This window comes from Struthio camelus, chromosome 27, assembly GCF_040807025.1.
Source record: "Struthio camelus isolate bStrCam1 chromosome 27, bStrCam1.hap1, whole genome shotgun sequence".
Lineage (NCBI taxonomy): Eukaryota > Metazoa > Chordata > Aves > Struthioniformes > Struthionidae > Struthio > Struthio camelus.
The window spans coordinates 7,662,324-7,686,299 of NC_090968.1; the positions used below are offsets into that span (position 1 = coordinate 7,662,324).

At 58.8% G+C, this 23,976-nt stretch overlaps 2 protein-coding genes across 2 annotated transcripts in view; one reads left to right on the forward strand and one right to left on the reverse strand.

Annotated features, from left to right (window-relative positions):
- GOLGA7 (golgin A7) overlaps positions 1–23,976 on the forward strand; it is a 227,725-nt gene that overhangs the window by 181,219 nt on the left and 22,530 nt on the right. The gene's annotated exons all lie outside the window — the stretch shown is intronic.
- On the reverse strand, positions 774–22,699 carry SFRP1 (secreted frizzled related protein 1). Its single transcript, XM_068920800.1, has 3 exons — positions 22,152–22,699; positions 16,669–16,746; positions 774–4,731 (listed from the first exon to the last, which is right to left on the reverse strand). The coding sequence occupies exons 1-3, from the start codon at positions 22,693–22,695 to the stop codon at positions 4,409–4,411; spliced, it is 945 nt and encodes a 314-aa protein (XP_068776901.1). The 5' UTR covers positions 22,696–22,699; the 3' UTR covers positions 774–4,408.

A 23,976-nucleotide genomic window follows, 5' to 3' on the forward strand; every position in this document is an offset into this window, starting at 1 on the left:
CTGCAAGAGGCTTGCTGAGTGCCAAGGGCTGGAGCAAAACGTGCATGTGTGCATGTGTGTGTTCGTGTGCGTGTGTATGCGTGTGCATGCGTGCGCATGCGTGCATGCGTGTGTGTGTGTGTGTGTGTGCGTGCATGCGTGCGTCCCCGGTGTGCCTGACCCCTTCTCCAAAAAATGACGCCTGCATGGAAATCCCTGCTTCCGGCACCGGGTGGGTTTGGGCTCCGGACCTCGAGAGGCTCCGGCAGTGTCACCTGCGCACAGAGAGGGGAAAACATTTCTACGCTTCCCATCACCGCCGGGTTTACAGAATCTTGTCAGTCTGATACGGCCAGATTTTGCCCCAATATCTTATTACTGAAAAGCCACAGCAATTTTCCGTCAATAAACTGAAATTTTAGCGCTAGGCATAGAGAGGCCACAATAGCTCCCACTGCCAAGATGTTGAGCAGAACAGGGCAATAGCGAGACAGGCTGAACAGCCAAAACCTTCCTCGAGGAAATCACGCCGTGCTAGGCAGAGAGCTGAACCAAACACGAGCGCAGGACAGGCCAGGGCGCGCGCCAGGACTTCCTTCAACCGGCCGTCCAGCCTCGGGGCTGGCGCGTCGCTGCGGTGCGGGACGGCGGCGCCGCCGGGACCCCGGCAGCCGCCCAAGCGCCCCGCCAGACCCGGCGCGCTGCAGCACCCTCCAAAGCACCAACGCAGGCTAGAAAACCACATCTCTTTATAAAAAAGGGGGGAGGGGGGAATGGGGCGAATCACATTGTCATTGAGTAATTCAGCAATTTTAGTTAAGTGAATATTGATACATGGAAGGAAAAGAGTAAAGATAGAGAACCGATATTAGATTTGAAAATAAATGTAAGTCGTAACATCAAAAACATCTGCTAAAATAACGTGACTTGAACACGCTGCTGAAGTTTGCTGGATGCCGACCGCTTTCGCGGCGCAGGGAGGACGCGGCGGAGGCGGACGCCGCTTCTGCGGGGCCGGGCTGCCCTCGGAGCGGCTCCCGGCGCGGGCGCCCGCGTCCGCCGGAGCCAGGCGACGCACGCGACACGCACCGCGTCCTGCCAATCCGCCGGCGAACGTGGGACTTTCTGCTGGTGCCGCTCCAGCCTCGCGCGCCGCCCTGACCGCCTCCGGGTCAGCTCACCGGCCAACCGCTCCGGCAGCGAGGCCCCACCGACGAAACCGGGCGGGATAAAAAGCTCCTTTGGAGACCGCGCTGAGACACCCGGCACCTGCTTCCTTTCCCAGGGCGCGGGCTCTGGCAACCTTCACGCTGCCACTGCTGCACCTCTGTTGGCCTTTAACGAGTGTAAGATTATTCTCCAAAGTAAAAGAAAAGTCATTCCAGCGACAGTAATGAAAAGCCTTCTGCTTCTGTTCACTGCCCAGAGAAGGTGGCTCTTCACAATGCTGATTTTCACCAGTCTTTTACATTTTTTTTCTCAAAACGTCCAAACAGAAAAAGGCTCCCCCGCCCAATCTGCCACGCTTTCCTAAATTAACGCTCTAAAGTTACATTAAAACGAAATTTAAAGATACCTTAACCACCTACAAACAACGTGATGTTACATCAAACACATCTCTTTTAGTGCTGTTAATTTTAACCAAAAAAACTCCCATGTACAAAGAGAGCAGCAAGGAACTGGAGTGACGACTAGTCAATCTACCCACTAGATCCATGCAGGGACTGCTGACAGATCACAGAGCAATTTAGCAAAAGAACAGTAAAATTACTATCCAGGTACATGGATACGTCCAAAATCCCTTGTCTGAAGTATTTTACGCAAATCCGCTCAGCAGCTCTGATCTCCTTTCCAAGGACAAACGTAGAGAATCAGAGGCGTGTTTAAAGCAATAGATACAGCAACTAGTGACATACAATTACATTATGCTCTAGGTAGGCAATTACAGCAATAAATTCCCACAGCTCCGGGACGCAGTCTGGGGGATCGCCCGGCCCTCGCGGGACGCGGCGTTGCTCCCCGCGCCCGGGGCTCCCGCCGGCACGGCCGTCCGCAGGCAGGGAGCCGCCGCACGGCTCCAGCCCACGAACGCCGTCGCAGCCGAGCACCCCGTTCGCGGGAGCTCCCGCTACCGCTTCGTCCAAACGATTTGCGCGGAAAGGCGCACGAGCCGCAGGAGCGACGTGAGAGCCGGCGCGGTGCGGGTACGGGTTTGGGGTTCAGGCGGTGCGGCCCCACTCAGCTCGCCCGCCGCTGAACCAGGCTTTAGGTTCCCATGGGGCAGAACTGGCGGCTCTGAGCAGCAAGGCTTGAAAACGGCTCTAAACACACCTACGTGAACCGGTTTGCTCTCCGATTTGGTACTTCCTGCTGAAATGCACATTTTTTTCAATTCCAAATCAACAGCCCATGATACCCATGTCTCTGCGACGCATCCCAGCAGCCGGGGCGACGGCACCAAGGTCCCCAGCCCAGCGGCACGTGCGCCTCTCTCCGACCGCAGAACCAGCCCCTGCTCGGCGGCAGGAGCCCCGGCAGCCCGGCCCTGCATCGCCGCCGCCAGCCGACCTCGCGGGTGCTCCTAGCTCCAGCATGCCAAGTCCCTACCCGGGGCCCTGTTCGTTTGTCAGCCTTCCCCATCATCTCATCTCATCAATCTGCGACATTCAAGCCTGTGATTTTTTTTTTTTTTAATGAACTGGTAAAATACATTATCTGCAATGATTAGTTTTGCATCAAAGAAACAACGCTACTACAAACAGTGGCCTAAGACAACCCCGTGGGATTTTCTACGTGTCCTAAATGCATCGCTCTTTAAGTCTTAAAACATCGTTCAGAGCGCTTGGCTTCTTCGTGGAACTTGTCTGCTATAAAGTCTGCAGCTCTATCCCCGTGTAGGGAATAACCAGCCCCTCGAGCTACAGAATAATTAATTTACCAGCTTTGAGAGGGGTGGATTTAAACCTCAAAAATAGGGATTTGTTATTTCACTTAACTCCAATTCAGCAGGATTATGTCAGACTGCCTGATACTCATTCTGTTAGAGTAATCATGATTGATGAGAGTCATGAATGGAAGCAGGATAGTATAATTAATGTGGAGCAATGTGGGTCTAAGGAAAAGAGAGCTTGTCCAATTAACAGAATAATGAGTTTCAGCTTGGTCGATAAAGGTAATGATTTGGATGCAGTAGTCTTTGTCTTTCATAAACTATTTGACCTCACATTACATCACATTTTGATTAAGAAAAAAAAAACCAGAATGATACAAAGCAAGTTGTCACACATCAAATGGATTAAAACTAGAAACTGATAGGTCCCGAAGTGGCTGTAAAGAGGGAATCACGGAGACGATGCATTTCCCGTGGCGCTCCACAGGGACCGGTCCTTGGCCTTCTGCAACCCGATATTTTGCCAGCAGCCTGAAGAAACTATAAAAACATCACTGGTAAAGTTAGCAAGTGACAGAAACCGGGGGAGCCGACTGCGAGCACTCCCCGAGACTGGCGTCCCGGGCCGCCGGGCTCGCCAGCACGCGGCATGCACCTCCACGTGGCTAAAAACGAGCACGGGGAGCACGAGGACCGGCGACGCTCGGCCGAGTGGGCCAGAGACCAGCCGGCAAACCGGGAAGGGCTGGGAGTAGAGCCGCGGGCAGCTCTGAGGACAGGAAAACAAGGAGCACAGCACTGGCCTCGAGCAGATCGTTCAGGCTAGTTCAGCGGGGACAAGTGTCCTACCTACGGCTACAAGACCCTGCACAACGCAGCACCAACAGCAGGGCTCTTCTTCCAGCAGGTCCAGAGAGCATGAGCATCCCACGGCTAAGGCTTACACTAAACACGTTTAGACTAGAAATAGAATGATATTTTTTTTACAGTGAGGTCAATTAGCTATTGGGAGGTCTTATCAAAGGTTGTAATGGATTCTCCGAAACTCATTAATTAACTTTTATCATCGGGATCAGACGTTTTTCTAAGAGACTGGCTCTGGTTCAACCAGGAATTAATCTAGGGCAATCCTGCAGCCATAAACACAAGGGTAAGACAGGTCACAGGGGTCCTCTCTGATCATATAATCTCTTGCTGTAACTTCACACCCCTCCGCCTGCCCTCTTTACCTGATAGTTGATATTTAAATGAATTTACATATCCTTACAGCTATAGTCTTTGGATACTGCAGATGTAAAATAGCTTGTGACCTCGGTGACTGGTATAAACTCGTGACACTTGCACACGCTGGCGTTCAGGAAAATACCGGTACGGGGGAGGTGGGAGGGCTGGGATCTGTGAAGGAAGCGCTAAACAAATACAGAGGATCAAACAGACGGGATTCGGGCTCCAGCAGCCCCCGCGCAGGAGCGAGATCTGAACCGCCATGCCCGGGGCTGTGCAAGGTCCAGGCCAGCAGCACCCCCACCGCCCGCCTTGTCACTTGAAGACGGATGGAAACGTTGGGCAATCGGGAGACTTCATCTTCTTCATAAACTTTTTGAACTCTTTGTTTTTCTTATCCCACTTGTAGATGGCTGTCAGCAGGTACTGGGTCTTCACCTGGCGGCCCATGATCAGGAAGTAGTGGCTGAGGTTGTCCAGCTGATGGCAAGGGCAGTCGGCCCCGTTCTTGAGGAACAGTACGAGCTTCTTGAGGTTCTTCTTCCTGATGGGCCCCAGCTTCAGTGCCTTTCTCTTCCTTGGAACAATCATTTTATCCCCGTTCTCCTTCTTCACTTCCTTTATGGTCATCTTAAGAGCTGAAAAACAAGACAGAGAGAAGCAAAAACCAAAATAACTTCTGAGCAACCTTCACTCGCACAAAACGTCTGCTTTGCTGGCGGCCAGGCAGGACGCCTTGGGCGACAGGGACCTGGGCGCCCCGTCCCAGCACCTCTCTGCCTGGTTGCAGTCACCCACCACCCTGCACTGCTCCGTGTGCCTCTCCGCTCCTCTCTCCCGGTCCCTGGAATTATTTGGACCATTAACCCGTTCGTAGAGCGGCCACGGCAAGAGCTGCTACTGGGTATAGCGCAAATGAAACTGTTCCCAGGAATAGCGAGAGCCTTGGTTAACCCGGGCTGGTGGAGATGACCCAGCCCTCAGGGATGCGATACAGAAGTCCTCCCCGACTGGAGCAGAGCCATGCCCCCCGCAAGGGGAACAGGAGGGCAAAGCATTAACAACCCCTTTTCCCTTTCCTCCCCTCCACAAACCACGCTCAGCATTTCTTATTGGAAAGGGAGACTTGTTCGGCTGACACGGTGCACTCCTGGCTAGCAAAACATTAGCTGAATAAACAACCGACTTCCCTGCCTTAGGAGCGCCAAGAGATTCCCGAAAGGGCCATTTAAAAGGTCAACTCAGCTTCTCAAACATTTGTTTTCAGTCACTCCTGCCCCTCAGGTGTCTGCAAAACAAGTTTCCAAGCACGGCACGTTTCGACATTGAGCAATAAGGTCCCATGAAAATGGCCGTGTCTAACGGGGACCTGCCGTGCAGACAGGACCGCGCCGCTCCGGCAACGGTGTGCGGAGCAGGCGGCAGCGCACGCACCTTCTCCAGGAGGGGGGAGTTAACCCGATACCACTTCAATGGAAAGTATTTTCCTCTTTGGGTTCAGCACTTTCCCGAGTTAATCGCAACCCGAATAAAAAAATTAATGTTCCTTTGCCATGACCACGAAGAGGAATTTAGTAGACATGGGAAAAATGATGAAAATATGTTGTACATTAAAATATCACTTCTGTGCCATTTGGCTCTGCCTTGTTTTTGGGGAAAGGCACACATGGCCAAAAATTACTAACATATTTCCATCATTTGGGAGTTTACTTCAGAGTTGCAGATAAATAGCGCCTGGATAGTGATTAATTGTCTGCTGTCCCTTTTCGTTTGATTCGCCAACGCGTGTGCAGCAGGCAGCACCGCAGAGCCTTCGGGTCTGGCAGGGAGGCGAGTCCCCCGCAGCCCTGCTCCTCGAAGCCCTGCTCTGCTGGAACCTGCTGCTCTAAATACCCGTCGCTTTCTGGACGGCAGCGCTATTCGCCGTTCCAGACACGAATGGCAGCAGGACAGTGCGATGACAACTCTCAACAGGCAGCAGGGTCTGCGCATGACCCTCCTGCTCCCAGCCACTGCATTGGCAACAGGAGTAATGGTATTTATCTGCTCCTGTGCCAAAAATATCTGTTGCGCTTGCCAAGAGCCCTGTTGTGTTATACTGTTACTGTACAAGAAAGTAATCGAGGACTAGAAACCTAAGTGAAATTTTTATCCCATCTGTTTTCCAAATTCAGGATGTTTAAGGAGCTAAAGAGATAAAAGCTTTAAGGAACTAAAAACATTGAACCAGATCAATTTGCACTGGATCTGGAAAGCGGCGCAGCAGTTCTCATGCAGCTCTAAGCTCCATGACATAAACTGGGCAGCAGCATCCCTCATTATGAACCTCAACTTCTTTATCAGTTCTGACTTTGAACTCTTGCACTAAGCACAGTGGTTTCCAGTGTGGGAGGAATGGTATAGCACCACTAACAAGAGACTTTCTCAAAATAGCTTGTTTGCAAATTGCTTTGCTATGATCACTGCAAGTTTAGATCCTCGTTGCTAGAGGAAGAAAACAATCTGGCAGCTAGCGGAGGTGTTGTTCTGCTCCAAGTATCGCCGTACATGGAAGACAGAGGGTCCGGTAACCCCGCACCGTGGGAGCTCACCGCTGCTCCCTCCCCGTACAGCAGCAACTATCCGTCTGCAAGCCAGCAGAGCAGGTCCAGGGGAGCATGGAAGTTGTCCAGGTGAACCATAAATCCAGATGCTGCTAGAAACCCATCCCAGCCTCACTCGTGCAAAGCAGCGTACGCAGCCAAGATCAGATAACACCGAGGAGGACCGACAAGGTGGCTGACAGGGGAAGCACATAATCCCAGTTTAGGGCTGTGCTGGTCCCAGCTCCGATGCCCCTCAGCCACCAGCAGCACGGGCAGCCTGCAGCGCTGCCCAGCTAAACACGGGCTGGCTCAAGGGCTGGCGAGGTTCGGCCGCCGTGCCGCGGACTGAGTAGACACACGTGAGCAAGACGGTGACGTTACAACCGGTGCTCAGTCTCTCACCCCTCCGAGAGCCACCCGGACGCCCCGTCCCCCGTTCGGGCCACGTCCTGCAGCTCGGACCGCTGGCGGGGGCCGGACTCGGGGCACCCCGGGCTGTCGCGCAAGCGCCCGGGCCGGGCACGGCTCTGGCGTCTTCCGCCCGCCAGAACCGCGGTGCCTCGGGGCGATCCCCTTCCAGGCTGCGCACCCGATCCCGGGAGCGCGACGGCGCAGCGGGAGAGGGGCCCCCGCGGCTGCGGCTTGCTTGGAAACGCAGGATTTGGCAGGGGAGCGCGCCCCGCCCAGGAAACACCTCCGCCCCAGCAGCGAGGGACAGCTTCGGCTTCGGGGCCCGCCGCCCTGCCCGAGCAGCCGGAGCCCGGCCCTCGCAGCCCCCGCGCCGGGCGCCAGCAGAGCCGAGACGGCCTCCGAGACCCCCGGCAGCGCCTGCCCCCGCTGCGGCTGCGGCTGCGGCAGCCGTGCCGAGCCGCCGCCGCCGCCTCGCTCGGGCCCCGACCCCAGGCTCGCACCGACGGGTTACGCGGAGCGGGGCGGGGCGGGGCGGGGCGAGGACCCCGGCGCGGTGCCAAGGGGGCTCGCGCCCCGCCGGGAGGGAGGGAGGCGCCGCGCCCCCGGGGCCGCCCCCGGGGCCGCCAGGTCTCGCTCCGCCGCCAGCGCCGCGCTGAGCCTGCTCGCCGTGCCAGCCGGCCGCCAGCGAAAGCCAGCGTCCAGCCGACCACTTCAAAAGCTCTTCCCAGAATACACAAAAGTGAAAGCTTTATTCAGGCTGGGAGGGGAAAAAACAGAACAACACAACAAAGACGGATTTCAGGATTCAATTTGGGAGGCAACGGCTGTTAGCCACGCTGCGTTTACAACAGCAGCAACGCTCCCGGGGCGCCGACCCTGCGCTTGCCCGGCGCGCTGCTCGCTGCCGAGACGTCCGCTTCCCGGCAGCCTCCCCCGCAGAGGCGGGGGGACACCGCGGCGCTGCCGCTGCCGGCGCGCGCAGCCCGAGCGGGACACGCAGCAAGGCAAAGTCGGCATTAGACGGACGGACGCCCTGCAGGTCCCCGTCCCCAGAAGGGGTTCGCTGAAGGTCACCGACAGAGGTGGCACCCAGCACTGACACTGGCCCCAGCGCTGGACCCGACCCTTCCTGCCCCGCTGCCACTGCAAGCTCATGGTGCGAGGAGCAGACGTATCTCCATCGCCCCGAAACACCACAGGGGCTGCTGCAAAGGGGCTGCGCACACCGCACGGCTCCTGGGACCAGTTTCCCCCTGCATTCTTGCTCCAGACAGCACTGTAGCATGAGTCAGCCCTTCCTTGCCCCAAGGCACCATCCCCTAGGACTGACAACCGGAGCCGGCTGCGAGCATCGAGCATCGGAGCCAGCCTCCAACACAAGCTGATGAGGCCAGAGCTCAGTCCAAGACTGTGCTTGGTGGTGGCACAGCCGCAGTGCGGACCCCGGCACAGCTGCCCTGGTGCCTGCAAGCCAGGCCAGCATCAGTGGCTGCATCTCCTCCACGGTCCTCCTCTGCCTCGCGCTTCCCCCTTTAGGTTTCCTTTCGCTCCTGGATGTCCAGGGCAGACACGCAGAGGGAAAGCCATCGGCTCCAGATGCACAGCTGCCACATCACGAGCCTCAGTTCCCACCGGGACAGACCCTCCTCTTCTAAGACAACATGCACTCCCATTAGACCAGAGCCAGGAATTTGGCCCCAACTACAAATGGCTCATATCAGATCATAGCATAGCTCTGCTATCTCTAATGCAGAGAGACCAGTGAGCACTGAAGATATAAAAATGTCGTCTTTATGTCTACTAACATGAAACAGGATGTATGAAAATGTTTGTTCACTCAGACTGAAATTAGTCTGGGCAGCAACAGCTCCAGGAAGAGCAAAGGCCTCACAAAGTTGGTTGGGGTCCAGTCTGGCAAAATATAGTTTGTGTTTCATCCCTTGCTACAATTCTTATTGAAATCTCAGCCACTCCAGCTTTCCATCCCCAGCATGAGGAAGGGAACCCCAGTCTCCTGGGCAAGCTGGGAGCATCGCTCTCTGCAGGCACTGAAGCAAAGCGCCTTCCTTCCCACACATGGACACCCTTTGCTCCGTCGCCTTCCCCGTGTGTTTCCAAGGACCGTGCCGTACAACACGCGTCCTTCCAGTTGCCTCAGGCTGGCAAGCGTGGGGCACTTGCATGCAACCTAGCCCCAACACCAGGGTGCACCCACCAACAAGCAGCCTCGATAACTGTGGGTACAGCTTCATCGCTGCAGCACCAGGAGCCTCTCCACGCTCAAGGAAAGCGTCTATCTCCTTCCTCAATACACACCTTTTCCTACTCATCCACCACACGCCAAGAGCCCAGCAATTTCCTACCTGCCTCTCCCCACCGCAGCTTTGTCCACACCACAGGGCTCCCCCAGTTCGGCCACCTACTCTTTTTCCAGAGGCACTTTTTCCACTTTACAGACTACTTTTCCCCGGGCATTGTGAGCATCACACTCGTGTCACTGCTGGGGAAGGGAGATGTGTCAGACAGTGGAGTCTGTTTATTCGTCTTCCCCAGTAAGTCCAACAGCTGTTGATCTGCCCAGGGAGCGTACTGGGTGAAGAGCTGCATGCGCACACGAGCCGTCCCGGCAGCCCACGTCGCTCCCCGCTTACTCACCAGGTGGAAATCACCCATCGCACCCCTCCGGGCTTCAGCAAAGCTCCCACACTCCCCTCCGAGCTCCTCTGATCTGCAACTGAGCCGTGCGCTCAGGTTGAGCGGGAACGGGCCAAGCGTTCAATGAAATGTTAGTCTGCAAACAGACCTGGGGAAAACTGGGGATGTCACTGTGCATTTTTATCCCTTTATAAAACCGAGGGCCCAAGCAGAGATTAGGCCTTGCAACATTTCTCATAGAAGTCTCCAAACTGTTTCCTCTCCTATTGCTTCTGCCTCAGCCTTGAGCCCCAGTGCCTGCTCCTTGCCCTGCAGCCTGGGGAGCAGAGGGCCCAGGTCTGACAGCCCTGCGCTAGTCCTCAAACCCAACTTCGCAGCTCCTCTCTGCAGCCTCCAAAAATGACAAAGGAGATGGATGAAGCTTCCCGCGGCAGCGTGCATCCCTCTGCCTCACCCGCAGCTGGGTGCCCAGAGCGGCGCGAGGAGCCGTGGGGCTGCAGGAGCACCAGGCAGCAGGGCACGCGCAGGCTCTCCGCGATACACCCAGGCGCCGTCCCAGAAGCTGGACAGGCAACTCCCACCCATCCAGCACGGCCCAGCTGAGCAAGCTCTGAATTTTGCAGCTGCACCACGACCACTGTACCCCACAGGCACCTCCAACCCCTCCTTTCCAGCATGCAGCAGCCTGGGATTGGGACCCCGCTTCTGCCGTTTTCCCGCATGCATGGGCAGAGGCCCCACTCCAGCACCTTCAGGGGCCGGGAAGGGAACGTGAGAGAACGGAAAAGCTCTGCTGTTCCTTCAGCCTCATTGCTCCTTCCTTTAGAAATCACTCAGAGAAGGAAACCTGCCAGAAGATACATTAGGGCCGTAACAGGAGAAGGCTGCAGGCAAGAAACTGTCAGTCAAGGGAAAAAATAAACAGCATGTATTGATTGTACCGCAGTCTCCAGTGCAGTGAGAGCCTGTTCAGCAGGATCCACTCAGACCCCGGAGAAAGGGCAGAAACAATAAATAAAATCACTGAGAGAGAGAGAGAGAGGAATGAACTCCAGGAGACTGCAGGGCCAGCCCAGCCTGCACAAGGAGTAAGAAATAAAACCTGGCTGCAGCCCAGGGAGGCCGGGGGAAGAGGCTGTGGGGGCACAGAAGGGCGATCTCACACTTCATCATGCATCCATCACCATCGCCAGCACATCAGAGCTGCACCAAGATCTGAACTGCAATTAACCCAAGCGTACCTGGCCCAGCCACTCCTGGAGCCCCCCACTCGCTACCACCACCTCCTCTGCAGGTCTCAGCCCTGCTCCAAACGGCAGCAATGCCTCTGCCACCTGGTCCGAGCCCTCGGCGCCGGGCAGGCAGACATGGAGCAGGGACCTGCCGAAGCAGCACCCGTACATAGCCAGAGGCACGACAGGACCTCTCTGCACACCACAGGGACAGGGACTGCTGCCACAGCAAGTAACTGAGCAGCAAACTAGGTGCAACGCTGGGAAGCCACACACACAGAGATCCTGGGGTCAAACACTTTCCCCTTTGCTGGAGGCACTTTGCTGGTGCTTCCAAGAAGAGAGCTGGGGTGGAGATGAGAGGCAGCTCCTGGAGGCTGCCGAATTACAGAACAAAAAAGCTAATTTCCAAGCACTTCCAGCAGTGCAGAGCCAGTGGTTCCACCTACGGGCAGGACAACCACAGCACCAGGCAGAGACGGAGCTGAACGCTTTGCCCAGGTACAGGAGTGCCCACGCCATTCCTGCGGTGCAGCAATCTTGTGGCAAGCCCCAGCCAGGGCCACGTGGACACCTCAAGAAACGCTGTTGCTCCAGAGCCATTCTGCTCAACCTCTGGATCGCCACAGCAGTGATATTACTCCTGAGCTGGCGCCACGAAGATTTCCCTGATCTGTTGTGACCAGCCCCATGATGAGCTTCGCATGCTCAGAGGATGCTCAGCTGGGAGGAGGCAGGTACCGCAGGCTCCACCTTGCAGAGCCTCCAGCCAGCGCTCTGCCCCTCCCCATAGGACCACGTCTGCTCCAGGCACGTCCCCTGCTCTTGCAGGTCCCAGCAAGACACCTGGACCAACCCAGGACTGAGGGCAGACAGCAAACCCTGCTGATGAGCACTCACGCTGCATGTCAGCAGGCCCAACTCGCCTGGCCCAGACAGACGACGAAGCCAACGCTCTGTTCAATCCCACAGGATTATGTTCTCAGTACAGAGACACACTGTGGTTCCTTGCTGCGGTTCCTCCATGTCTGGGAAGCTGCTCAAGACTCCCAGCTCTTGGCAGGTGCCCGCCAACCCAAGTATGTGGTGACTTAGGAGACTCCTAGGTGGCAGCCGTGGCCAAATCCCCCTCAGCCCTGCTGACTCTGAGAGCTTGCAGTGCAAGAGGGAACATCCGCTTCCAGACCCCAGGAGTCTTTCCAGGTCCTCTTCCTCCCTATCTTTGCTCCTCTGCTCCCCAGTGACAGCCCAAGCAGCCACCCCACCGTCCCGCCCTTGGTCCAGCGGGAAGCAGGGATTCACACCTGGGACTGCGCCTGGAAGCCGAGCTTTACCAAAACACCAAGCCACTCTTGCATTATCTGTCATTTTCTCCAGGGCTCACTCACCTAAATCCGCAGTGCCTGGCAGCGGGGAGGGCTGCTCTGACACGTCACTGCTGGAAATGCCTGAAAAAACGTTGCGTCCCCAGCAAGCAGAGAACAGCCCTGCTGTCGACAACCTGGAGGAAGCCCGCCTAGCTTGCGCAGGGGCACGCTCGTCTTTGCCAGGGCAGCTGCTCGCTCCGGTCCATTTGTTTTCAAGCAACAGCACGGTGCTCTCAAAGCACCAACGCCGTGAAATGCATTGGCACACTGGGCAAAGCCTGGAACAGGCTCTGATCTCCTCTGCAGGGGCTCTGACTTTGCTAATCACACAAATTCAGCTTGGCCTGGCCGTTCCTGCTCTGAAAGGAATTGCCAAGCTGCCTGGGCCCAGCAGGGAGCAGAGCTCCCCCCAAAACACATTCGCCACGGTTCAAACAAATGCAAATCCAGAGTCCTGCTCACCCACGAGGCTGGCAGATCCCAGCACTCCTCCGAGCACCAGCACGTTGTCCAAGCCCCCTCTCCTGACCCAGGAAAGAAAGACCCCTTTTCTTTACAGTCTTCCTGTGTTCACAGCTGGATCCACCTCTCTTCCTTCACTGTCCTTGAGACAAACGCTGCTCCTGGGGCTGGTGCACAGCTGCTGCCTCCCACCCCGGCACAGCCACCCGTCAGCGGTGGGCAAAGCACTGCTCACGTCTCCTTTGCAACGAGCCATTGGGACGCAAGTGAAACCCGCAGTAACGTTATTGCGGGACTCGGTGGAGGAACAGCGGGTGAGCAGGACCCACCAACAGCTGCCCCTTGCAGCACACGTTAGTTTAAACATTTATTGTACGTGTCTGGCTTTGATGAGGATCTGTAACCTGTCAGTTGCCAGTGTTTACCTTGGGGGACGTGCATGAGAAACCTCAGTCTGAAGGGCTGGGAGTTTATTTTAATGCCAGATAAACAGCTCCCCTTGAGAAATCACCCTTATGACAGTAACCTCCAAAGACTAAACAAAGATCCAAGGGCCATACACACTGCTTTGAGAAAACTTCCTGGAGTCAATCCATCCTTAGCTGGCTGCTCTCCCCAGGTCGGGGACGTCCCCAGGACTACCCAGCGCTCTCCTCCCTTTCAGAGCACCAGCGAGATCTCCCGTTGCTACCTGTCCTCTGTGCCAAGTACACCAGCGGTGCCAGGGACGTACCAGGGACGAAGACGGCTGCTGCTGGCCTCGCTTCATCCGCTCACCAGCCCCTTCAGGGCGGCGCAGAGAGGAGCTAGGCGCCAGCTCCTGCCGCCCGCGCCAGGCGCCGGCCCGAGGACCACGTCCTGCCCTGCATGCGGCACGCTACCTGCCAGGTGTGCCGAGTTACCAGAGACACGCTGCCTCTCTCCCTTTGCTCTGGCTCCCCAGCTGGCTGCAAACCTGGCACATCTGGAGGCAGCACTGCTAAACGTACCCGGGACTTCTGCTGGATGGAGAGGAGAAACACATTGACAGAAGAAAGAAAATACCAAATGCAGCTGCATGAAACCTACACCACTGCAAACCCATGCAAACGAGCTTCTCCACTGCTGTTTATTCTGGTGACAAGGCAGGAACAGAGGAACAAAAGGAGATCCAAAACACAACCAGCTTCCCATTGTGAGAGAAGAATGATGGTTCACATGCAGCAGACACCAGCTGTGTCCTGCTCAGCTGCTTTTGGACTTTTCTACTGCAGGGAGGTCATCTTGTTGCGAGATGAAAACCTCTTTCTGAGACAAAAAGAGAAAGCAGCAGTGGGAAGACAGAGGAATGGGAGGAATCTCAGCATCAGCAAGAGCTCTGACGTGTTTAAAAATAAAGTTACACGTTGGAGTCTCGCTGATCCAGAGAACAAAGAACGATCCTAAGTTACTTACAATGGTTGGAAAAACCCTCAGACTGCTCTGGCAGAGAAAAGAGACAATTCTATATAAAGCGGGAGAAACGCACTAACGAGGAGGGAGCCAAGAAGTGCGTTGACACAGGTATGATGCCCGACATCAGGAGTGATGCGATCCCTGCCAGGCCTAAGCGCCCAGGCACCTGGTTCAGATCTGGCCAGGTCCATCTGCAAAGCTGGTCGGAGGCAGAAGGGAGGTTTCCATGAAAACCTTCACCGCAGTTTTGGGTTAAGCAGGGGAGCACGCAGAGGTTGAGGTCTCCCCCGTTTCCAGCTCGGCCGTTCGGCACACAGTAACCCTCTATCTGCCTGCTCCCCACAGCCCTACCCCGGGAACCGCCTGCCAGGAAATTTTTCCATCCTCTGCACTCTGTCACCGCAAAATTTCTCAATAATCAACCTACCCTGCAGGCAAGTCCATGTCTCAAGCCTCTCTGCCGAGGCTGTGAATACTTCTGGTTTGGCCTCCCCTCCTCGTTGTGCAACTGTCCTGGAGCACGGGGAGGATATTTAGCAGCAGGGTCTGACGACAAGCATGCGGTTAAACTTCCACTTCCCTTCTCGGCGTTTGCCCACCAGTGGGACACCACCACGACTCATTCCTCATTCAAGCGTCGGAGGACACGACAGGTACGGCAGGACCCACATCCGCAGTGGGGAGCTGCTGCTCCTGCCCTGCAGGAGGTCCTGTAGGTCCCACCTACATCTGCTCCGAGAGCGAGTTTCCGAGCCTGAAGCCCCCACGCTGCATCACTGCGACCCGAGCGCGCGGCCCTGCCAGCCCCTGCCCCAGCAAGGTGCGCTGCTTGCTCCATCCCTAACCTAAGGGTTAGGGCTGTGTCGCTTAATCTGCCTTTTATTCATCTCTCAGCTAGGGTGAGCGGCAGCCCTCGGGATGGGGAGCAGCGTGGGCAGGGCTGCCCGGCAGAGCTGGGGGCGCTGCCCCTCTGCGCCACGGAGCGGACACCTCCGCGGACGGGCGAGCCGTGCATCCCGCTCCTCAGCCCGACCGGATTCGTGCCTCTGCTACCCGATCCAGCTGGAAGTATGCGCATTCCTGAGAAACCATTACATGGGTGTTCCTGTTGATGCTTTTCCCTGTTGGAAAAAGTCTGCACTGAACTTGGGACATTTGGCATACCAAATCTGCAGGAGAGTCAAGAACTCATTTCCAGCAGAAAGGGTAACACCAGCGTGCAGAGCAGGTTCGGGTTTGCATAGCACGCTCTGGCACAGGGCACAGGCAAGTGCTAATCCCTGAGGAATGCACACCTTGTTCAATATGCTTTTAATAACCTTCCAGGAAAGTTACATACACCAGCAAGGATGTCAAAACCAGTTAATTCTGGGTTTGATCTGAGAAAGCTAATATTTTTCTCTGTGATATTTTTTATGAAGTTCTGTTTACTTATGATTGTCTGACTCACTTACTTAGCCATAATGGATTTAGGACACAGCTTTCAAGTAGCTCTGCATTTTTCTGCCCCCCCCCCTCATTGCTCAGCCCTAGCAAGTCAAGGGCTGGCTTTGGCTTTTTTTTTTTCCCCCCCCCCTTTTTTTTTTTTTAAAAATACACGTGGATTTGGACAAGAAGAGCATAACATTGACAGAAAGAAACCCAGTGGTGCAGACGATCTGGGGGGAAAGGAAGAAGCTGGTCTGTCACTGCAAGCAGAGCAAGCGTCCATCCTGCACATCGCTCCTGCCCGCACACGAGCCTGCAAACGCTGGGGTTCAGTTATGAGCTCCCCGAGCTCAGTGAAGAGCAGACCTCTCCACTGCTGCCCTGTGCCTGGACTCAACCCATCACCGGCTTCCCAGCAGCTCCGACGCTCGGGTGAAGGCTGCTGGTTTTCTGCTCCCCGGTGGGGCCGAAGATGGCAGCAGCAGCGTTTCGCAGCCCGCAGCATTGCTGTTTCAGCTGGTGACCCCATGCTCAGAGGCCTCATCCTGCCAGAGGCATTTCACCTAGACGGGACGGGACAGGCGTGCAGAAACGCCATCCGAAGGTGCCCGAGTCGGGAGCTGGCCGGGACCCCGCAGGCTGCACCCGCCGCTGGGACAGCCCCCGTCCCCGCGCCTCCGCGGGGCAACACTGACATCTAGAGGCTCGCTCACCACCGGGAAGGACCGCGGGCCACGCGCCGGACCCCGCGCCGACCGGCGGGCGGGATGGGACCCAGGCGGGGATGCTCCGCGCCGCCTCCCACGCTCCCGCTCCCCAGCCACGGCACAGCGGCTCCGGAGCGGGCATCCATCCAGCTTGCCTGGAAGGCACCGGGAAAGGCAGCCGGGTGGTGAGCAGCTGGGCCAGCCCAGCACACACGTACCCGGGCGTCAAGCGCCGCCCCACCACGTGCACCCAGAGCCAGGAACGGGGCAAAGCAGCAGGAACGGTTTCCTTACCAAACTCGCTGGCACACAGGTGCTCCACGATGGCCTCCGACTTCATCTCGTTGTCGCAAGGGGGGCACACGGTCGTTCCTGGCAAGGGAGAGGAGAGGCCGTGAGGAGCAGGCTCGAGGAAGCAGCCCTAGAGCCAGGCTGCTCGCCGGCCGCCCCGTGGGACGCCCCGCCGGGCCGCTCCAGCCGGGCGCAGCGCCCAGCCCCGGGGCACGGCTCCCCACCGCGGGACGGCGCGGCCGGCTGCGGGCTCGCTGGGCCTCGCCGCTCCGGTGCGGGGGACGCCAGCTCCGCTCGCCAGCCGCTCCGGCGCGGGAGACGCCCTCCCGGCACGGACAGCAGCCCGGGACGCTCCACTGGGATCCATCTCGGGAGGAAAACTCGTTCCATCCAGAGAATAAGAAACCGCTTCCAGGTTCCTGTCTCCAGCCGGAGCAGAGACCACCCAGCAGCACAGACGCAGATTTATGCTACCGACGGATAAATTTATTGAGCTGGGAGACGCTGCTGCTGTTCCCGGTCCAGCGGGACGGCAGGCTCTTTCCCACACAAGAGCTGTTCTCCAGGCCTGTGCTGCAGCGCAGCACCCGCCACTGCCCCGCTGGGCACAAAACGGGGAGGGGGACCCCGGCCCGGCACCCAGCGCGGCCGGCCGGGAGGGCGCTGCCACGACCCTTGCAGACGCAGTCAGGTCTCTTCAACCACAGGTGCCCCCCCAGGACTTCAGGCAAAATGCTGGGTTTTTGGCTGCCGCTGGTTTCTCCCCTGCGGTCCGTTCTGTGCCAAATGCAAATTCCTGGGGCCATGCACCGTGTCTTTATTAGTCACATACGCAGGACAACTGGCCTTCCAGCTGCCCCGACGTACGAACAACTAACAAGGTACAAGGTGGTGGTTGCAGCACCCGGAAGCCAACAACCCCGCTCAGGGGTGTCTCTGTCCCTGGGAGACAAGGCAGCACAGCTAGAGAACAGCCGCCTCCAAGACCCTAACATGCCAGCACGTCCTACCACCTCTACTTACAGCGACACAGACAGAAGCAAGAGGCAGCCTTTGGGGATGCGGTGACATCCCCAGGACTTCATTTTTAAGTGAGCAGTCAAGGGAGATTTCCACGCAGGCTGCACGTTTAATGAACTCACGGAGCGGGAGCAGGGATGCTGGCAGGAGGGTGACAGCCCCCGCGGCATCTCAGCCGCAGGGCCAAGAGGTTAGTTGCTGCGCCGGAGACCATCCCGAGCCCACGGCGGGACGGAGGCACCTGCCGCACATCGGCTCATCGGCCCCACGCACCCAAAGCGGGAGGGAAGAAAAAGGACTCATCTGTTCCTTGGCAGGAACGCAGGCCTCGTCCCTGCTGCACGGCGGCAGCCGCCGGGTCCCTCCGGCACCGGCAGCCCGGTGCAGAGCCAGCGGCACCGGACCCGACCGCAGGGCAAGAGGCCGGTGCCGACCCAGCACCCGCAGCAGCCTCCGCCGCAGGTTCCCGGGGCGCCACGTCTGCCCCGTTCCCACGGCCCCTCGCGCCCAGCCCAGCGCCCGCCGCCTCCAGCGCAGCCACAGCGCCACTCCAGCGTCCCGGCGAGGCTGCGTGGCGCCGCTTTGCCCCCAGCCCGCCGAGGAGGGGACCTCCCCCCGGGACACCCCCGTGCGCCCAGGTCAGGACCGGCAACGCCGGGGCCCAGGCTGGCTCCTGCGCAGCCCTGTCCCCCGGCTTCGGGGTCCCAGCAGCGCTCAGTGCCCGAGGCGCCACCGCTCCAGGGTCGGGCCGCGCGGCGATTTCAACCCAAGCGGCAAGCAGGCGTGGGGTAAAGACCGGTCACCATCTCTTACCCCGCAGCAGTTACGATGGGGCCCGTTTTCTGCATTTGGCAGCTTTACTCCAAGCACAACTTCAGCCTGTTTCCAGCTTGCTTTTCCCCCGCTGACCATTTTCTAACGCATGGCTTTAGAGCCGGCTTACTCCAGGGGCAGGAAAAGGAATGTGTAATGCTATATTAATCTGCAACTCCCCTGATGCATCCTGTGGGCCTGCAGGCTTTACCGCCTCGTGCTTAAGGAGAAAGGAATTCGGCAGGTCAGCTCTTTGAGAGGCAGAAACAAATTCCAATTTTAAGGTGTTAATGGGGGAAAATACTGAAAGGGCTCGTTCTTATTAATGCCCAGAGAAAAAGGGGGGACACTGCTGGCTTCTGACCTTCTTTAAATCAACAGGAAACACACCCCAGTGCCTGGAGTCGAAGGGGGCTCCAGGAGCCTGCGCTAACAGAAAGCCGTGCACACGCCATGCACGAGCTCCCTCGGCTGCAGAGCCCCGGGGGGCAGAGGGCCCCCGCGAGCCGCAGCGCAGCGCCCAGCCGGGGCCGGGCCGCAGGGCGCGCGCTCTTCAGGACGCATCACGGCGCCCCGAGCTGGCGTGCACGAACCGCTCGGCCGCTCACAAGCTCCAGCCCCCGTTTTCCTGCCCCAGCGCCACGTTCAGAGCTGTGACAGAGCGTCAGCGCCAGCGCAGGAGAACTCGCTGCGGTGGTTCAGCTTCCAGCCGTGGCTGCAATCGCCTTCCAAGTGTGCTCTGCTCCCTCTCAGCTGCTCGGGGCCCCAGAGCCAAGGCACGCAGCGTACCTGGTACGGGGAGCCCGCTCCCTCTCCGCAGGTTATCCATAGGCAACTGCATGCCAGATCCCTCTGCTGCAGGTCAGCGTCACTCCATGAAAGCCAGCGCACCTGAGGGCACCAGGTCTAGCCCAGACGGTTTCCAGAGGGCCTCGCCTTCTCCCTCAGAGAAAGGGTTTTCCAGCAAGATTGCTGGTCCCTTCTTGCAGGGGTGCTCCAGGCGGTGGGATGAGCACAGGGGGCTCAGCCTGACCCACCTCTGGGGCTCCCACGGCTCAGCTATCACGTGCAATAGTCTCTCCTACAGCTGGGCTGCCTGAAATACTTCCAAGCAGCTAGGGGGATGCAAAGACGGCTGCATAAACTTCTCTACTGAACATTCAAGAGCATTCACATTTGTACAAGAATTTTAAAGACTTACTTTCTGTAAACATCTCTGCAAACAAATTGCTCATTTAAAAATGCATGGGACATAAGATTTGTGAACCCTATTTAGCAGATGCTGCATTTCTCTGAGCGGCTGTGATACTTGCGTGCACCACTTCCCCAGCTCTGATTACTAATTCATGCTTCAAGTGAACTGTGAATGCACCCTGAAGGTTGTGCAGAATAAGTCCTCTCTGCATCCCAAACGCGAGGCGGCAAGAGAGATCCACAAACGCTTGAAGCCTGAGCTGACATGATTTGTTGTAGTGAGGTCACTTTAGCACTGCCTGAGAACGACACAGTGCCGAAACGCTGTGCCGGTGAGATGTTAGCAGCACCAGGAGACAGCAGTGTCGTCCCAGCCCAATGCTGCCCTCAGGATGGTCTGAAAACTCAGTGAAAAGTTAGTTGTCCAACTACGCAGGGAAAACGGAGCAGACGCTGCTCACGTTGAGGACTGCTCCCAGCTCTCGGGCAATTCATGCTTCTAAAAGGCACGACCAGCGAGCAGCCCAGAGGGCAGCGAACCTGCGAAGGGGCAGCTCAGTCCCTGCCTCTCCCAGGAGCGCGCTTGGCTGGCAAGTCCCGGGGGAATAAAAGCAACCCTTGAACACGCACACACAATGTGACGGCAGTCTCGACCAAGGGACTAAGTTCACACGGGACAGCGATTTTAGAGCCTGCATGAAAACAAAGAGCTTCCTCCAGCAATGGCATGGGTGAGCACGAGCCGCAGTCAGAGAGCTAGCGTGTCTGCGCGGCCGTTTGCTCCGCGCAGGGAGAGGCTGCATCCCCGGGAGCGAGAGCACCCCGGCCCTCGCCCCGCAGCACGGGAGCACACGCTGCACGAGCCTCCACCTTCAGACCCTGCTGCCGAGACACAGCAGGGACAGAGACTGCCTGCACATCCCCAGCGAGCCTCCCGAGCCAGGCGTGCTCCCTGCCCACGCCGCACAGCTGCTCCCGAGCCGGCTGCCTCCGCACGGCCAGCGCTGGGTCCCTCTCGCCCGCCCCGTCCCACCAGCCCGAGCCGCTGCTCCCCGCATCCCTCTGCGGCTGCCCCGGCACCGACTCCCGCAGCACCCCAGGCACACTGCCCCTCCGCTCCAAAAACGGGCAAACCAAACGATAACTGGATAACTCCACCAAGTACGAGCATCGCTGGGAAAAGCAAGACAATACTGTATAACCCCTCGAGAGGGGGGACCCGGGCTGGCTGGGCCAGGGCTCTCTGCGGAGCTGAGCATAAAGCCTTTGTTTGCTAAAGATAATCGCGCTTGAGCAGCCTTCGCAGTGGCGAGCTGCTCTTCAGACGAGCTCCGGACGCACCGCGCGAAAGTCGCTGGAGTTGTTCAGCCGCAACACGGCGCCGCCAGCCCCGAGCTCTTCCAAGGGAGCCTGCGCTTCTGCTGGCAGCGAAACGGGGCCGCTCTCCCTTTCAAACGCAGCTCCGGACACAAGGGTTGAGGGAAATCACAATCTCCTTTATAATTCCCTGCCGTCCCTCTCTGCAAAAAATCTTTCCTGCCAGCTTTTCAAAATGCTTTAAGGTAGGATGGCTGAACTAGGCACTAGGGCATTCATTTATTTTAAAAGTTTTAATCAACAAGCAACACCCATTGTAACTCACTGCAAAAAAGATGGTCTAATTTCAAACAGGCTTGTTGAATATAATCAAAACAAACAAGAATTACTTCCGCTTGCTCCAGTAGTTTCTTAGCAAGCCTCTTGCAGCACCCTCTCCGGTGCGCAGCCCCTGCCCAGCACGCTCTCCAACGCGCTGCCCCTACCTGAGGGGATGGGGCTGGTTTTCTGCTCTACGCGCAGCCTCCTCCGCCGAGGCTACATCCTTAGAGTGTGCCGCCCAGCCGCCGCGCTGGAGCGGCTCGGAAAGCGGGACACCACCATCAGGTGGATCTGCACCGTTTATTCAGGTCAGGCAACGCTTTCTGCCGCGTGGGAACACGCGCCCTAGCGCTGTGGAGCAGTTCCACCAACTCCGGTGCGGGAGAGAAACTCTTCCTGGGGAGATGCAGCGCGGCGCCCTTCCCATCGCAGGGAAGCTGGTCGCAGGCATCTGAGCCCACCCCAGGCACCGGCTGCGGAGCCGCGGCAGCCGCACGCCCGCCGCTCCTGGCTGTCCGCTCACGCGCGCCGCCTGCCCCAGACCAGCAGCAAGATAAAGGCGCCGAGCAGGCAGGACGCCCGTCCAGGGACAAGGCGCACACAGCAGCTGCCGCGCAGGATGCTAGCGGAGCGCGTGCTTGAGGCTGCCAGTGCCGCTGGCAGCTGGAGAAGGGACTGCTCCGGAGAAGGGGCGACCAGGGGAGCCTTGCCCTGCCGCAAGACCCCTTCCACCCAGCGCAGCCTCTCCTGTGCTAGTCGCTGCTCTGCCACCCAGGAGAAGGGGCGAGGAGAGGGGCCACGGCTCCAGGCGCACACCTTACCTTTGGGCCTGGAGACCTCGGTGGCATTGGGAGCCGTCATCGCGATGCAGACGTCGTCCTGGGGAAACTGGTCGCACTTGAGCATCTCTGGCCAGAAAAAGCCAAAGAACTGCATGACAGGCTCGCAGGAGTCACGCACGGCCTCGCAGAGCCAGCGGCACGGGTAGACCGGCCGGTCCAGGCACACAGGGGCGAAGAGGGAGCAGAGGAAGACCTGGGTGCCCATGTGGCAGTTCTTGTTGAGTAGCGGCACCCAGCTGCTCGCCTGGTGCTTCACCTCAGCCATGGTCTCGTGGTCCAGCAGGTTGGGCAGCACCATCTTGTCGTAGCCCACGCTGTGGCAGAGGCGCAGGTCGGCAGGGATGGCCACGCACTGGTGCGGCTTGGTGTAAAACCGCCCGCCGGGATAGGGGCCCAGGTCGGACTGGTAGCTCACGTAGTCGTACTCGCTGGCCTCGCTGCGCGCCAGCAGCCCGGCGGCCAGGGCCAGCAGCGCCAGCAGCGCCCGCAGCGCCGGCCCGCAGCCGCCCCGCGCCCGCCCCATGGCCGCGCCCGCCCGGCCCCGCTGCCGCCGCCCGCCCGACGGCCGCCGACGGCGCCGCTGCCGCCGCTCGCGGGGCTCCCGCCCGGGCGCGCAGCCGCTGCCGCCGCTGCCCCCGCCGGCTCCCGGCGCCCCCCGCCGCCCAGGTGCCGCCGCCGCTCCGGCCCCGGCCCCGCTCCGGCCCCGGTCTGGCCCCGCCGCGCCGCGCCGCGGGTTTGTGAGCCCCCGGCAGCCAATCAGGGCGGCGCCGCCCGCCGCGCTCGCCCGTCGGTGTCAATCACCGGCCCCGGGAGCCAATCCCGCCCTGGCCCCGGCCCTGGCCCCGGCCCCGCCGCGCCGCCCCGGCCCGGCCCGGCCCGGCCCGACGGCGCCGCGCCCGGGCGGCCCCAGCCCCGGCCCCGGCCCCGACCTCGGCCCCGGCCCCGGCCCGGCGCGAGCGGGGACCCGCGGCGGCGCCCGCCCGCTCCCGCCGCCCCGACGGAGCCGCGCGGCCCGGGCGCCGCAGCGCGGGGTGACGCCGCAGCCGGCGTTTTCCCACCTCCCTGCGGCATCGCCCGCCCGGCGGGGGACGTGGGGACGCCGGAGCCCCGCGCCGGCGAGGTGCTCTGGGCAGCCGGTGGGAGTTTCAAAAGCAGCGTCAAGTTCCCCTGGCTTTGGACACACGAGCGCAGGGGCGACCCTGCTGCGTGCCTGCTGCCTCCGCGGGCACCGAAAGCCTGGCTGCCTCCTGTGCGCCCTGGGGTGTCAGAGCCTGAGCGGCTCTGGAAGGCCCAAGCACCCTGAACGGTTTTTCCAAGGTTGCAAAATGTTTCTGAGAACCTGGACTGGACCCTGCAGACCTCATTTCCCTATGGACAAATTCCAACGAAAACTATGGTATTTGAAAAAAAGAGAGAGAGAGAGAGAGAGAGAGAGCAAGAGAGAGAGTAGGTCTGTTTCTTAAAGAGGTACTGCGCTCTGGGAAACCTGGCTTCAATCTTCAGTCCTGCCAGGGAAGCTGAAGCTGTGCAACAGCAGTGTCCACTGTCCCCTAACAGCACTGCCAGCCCCTTGCCAGCCCCTCGCTGGAGAATGGCACAGCATAAAGCAAAGCAGCAGTGCTGCCTGCCACAGGCCAGCGCTTTCTGGAGCTCCTGGAAGCGACTGCTCCAGACAGCTTTGCGGGGCAAGACTTGGGCCACAGCAAGTCTAACGGCTTGCAGTTGCAGCCAACGCATTCCCCTGCAGAGTCCAGGACTGGCCTCGAAAGGATCCGCGGCCAGACCAGGCTTCCTCCAGGGAACC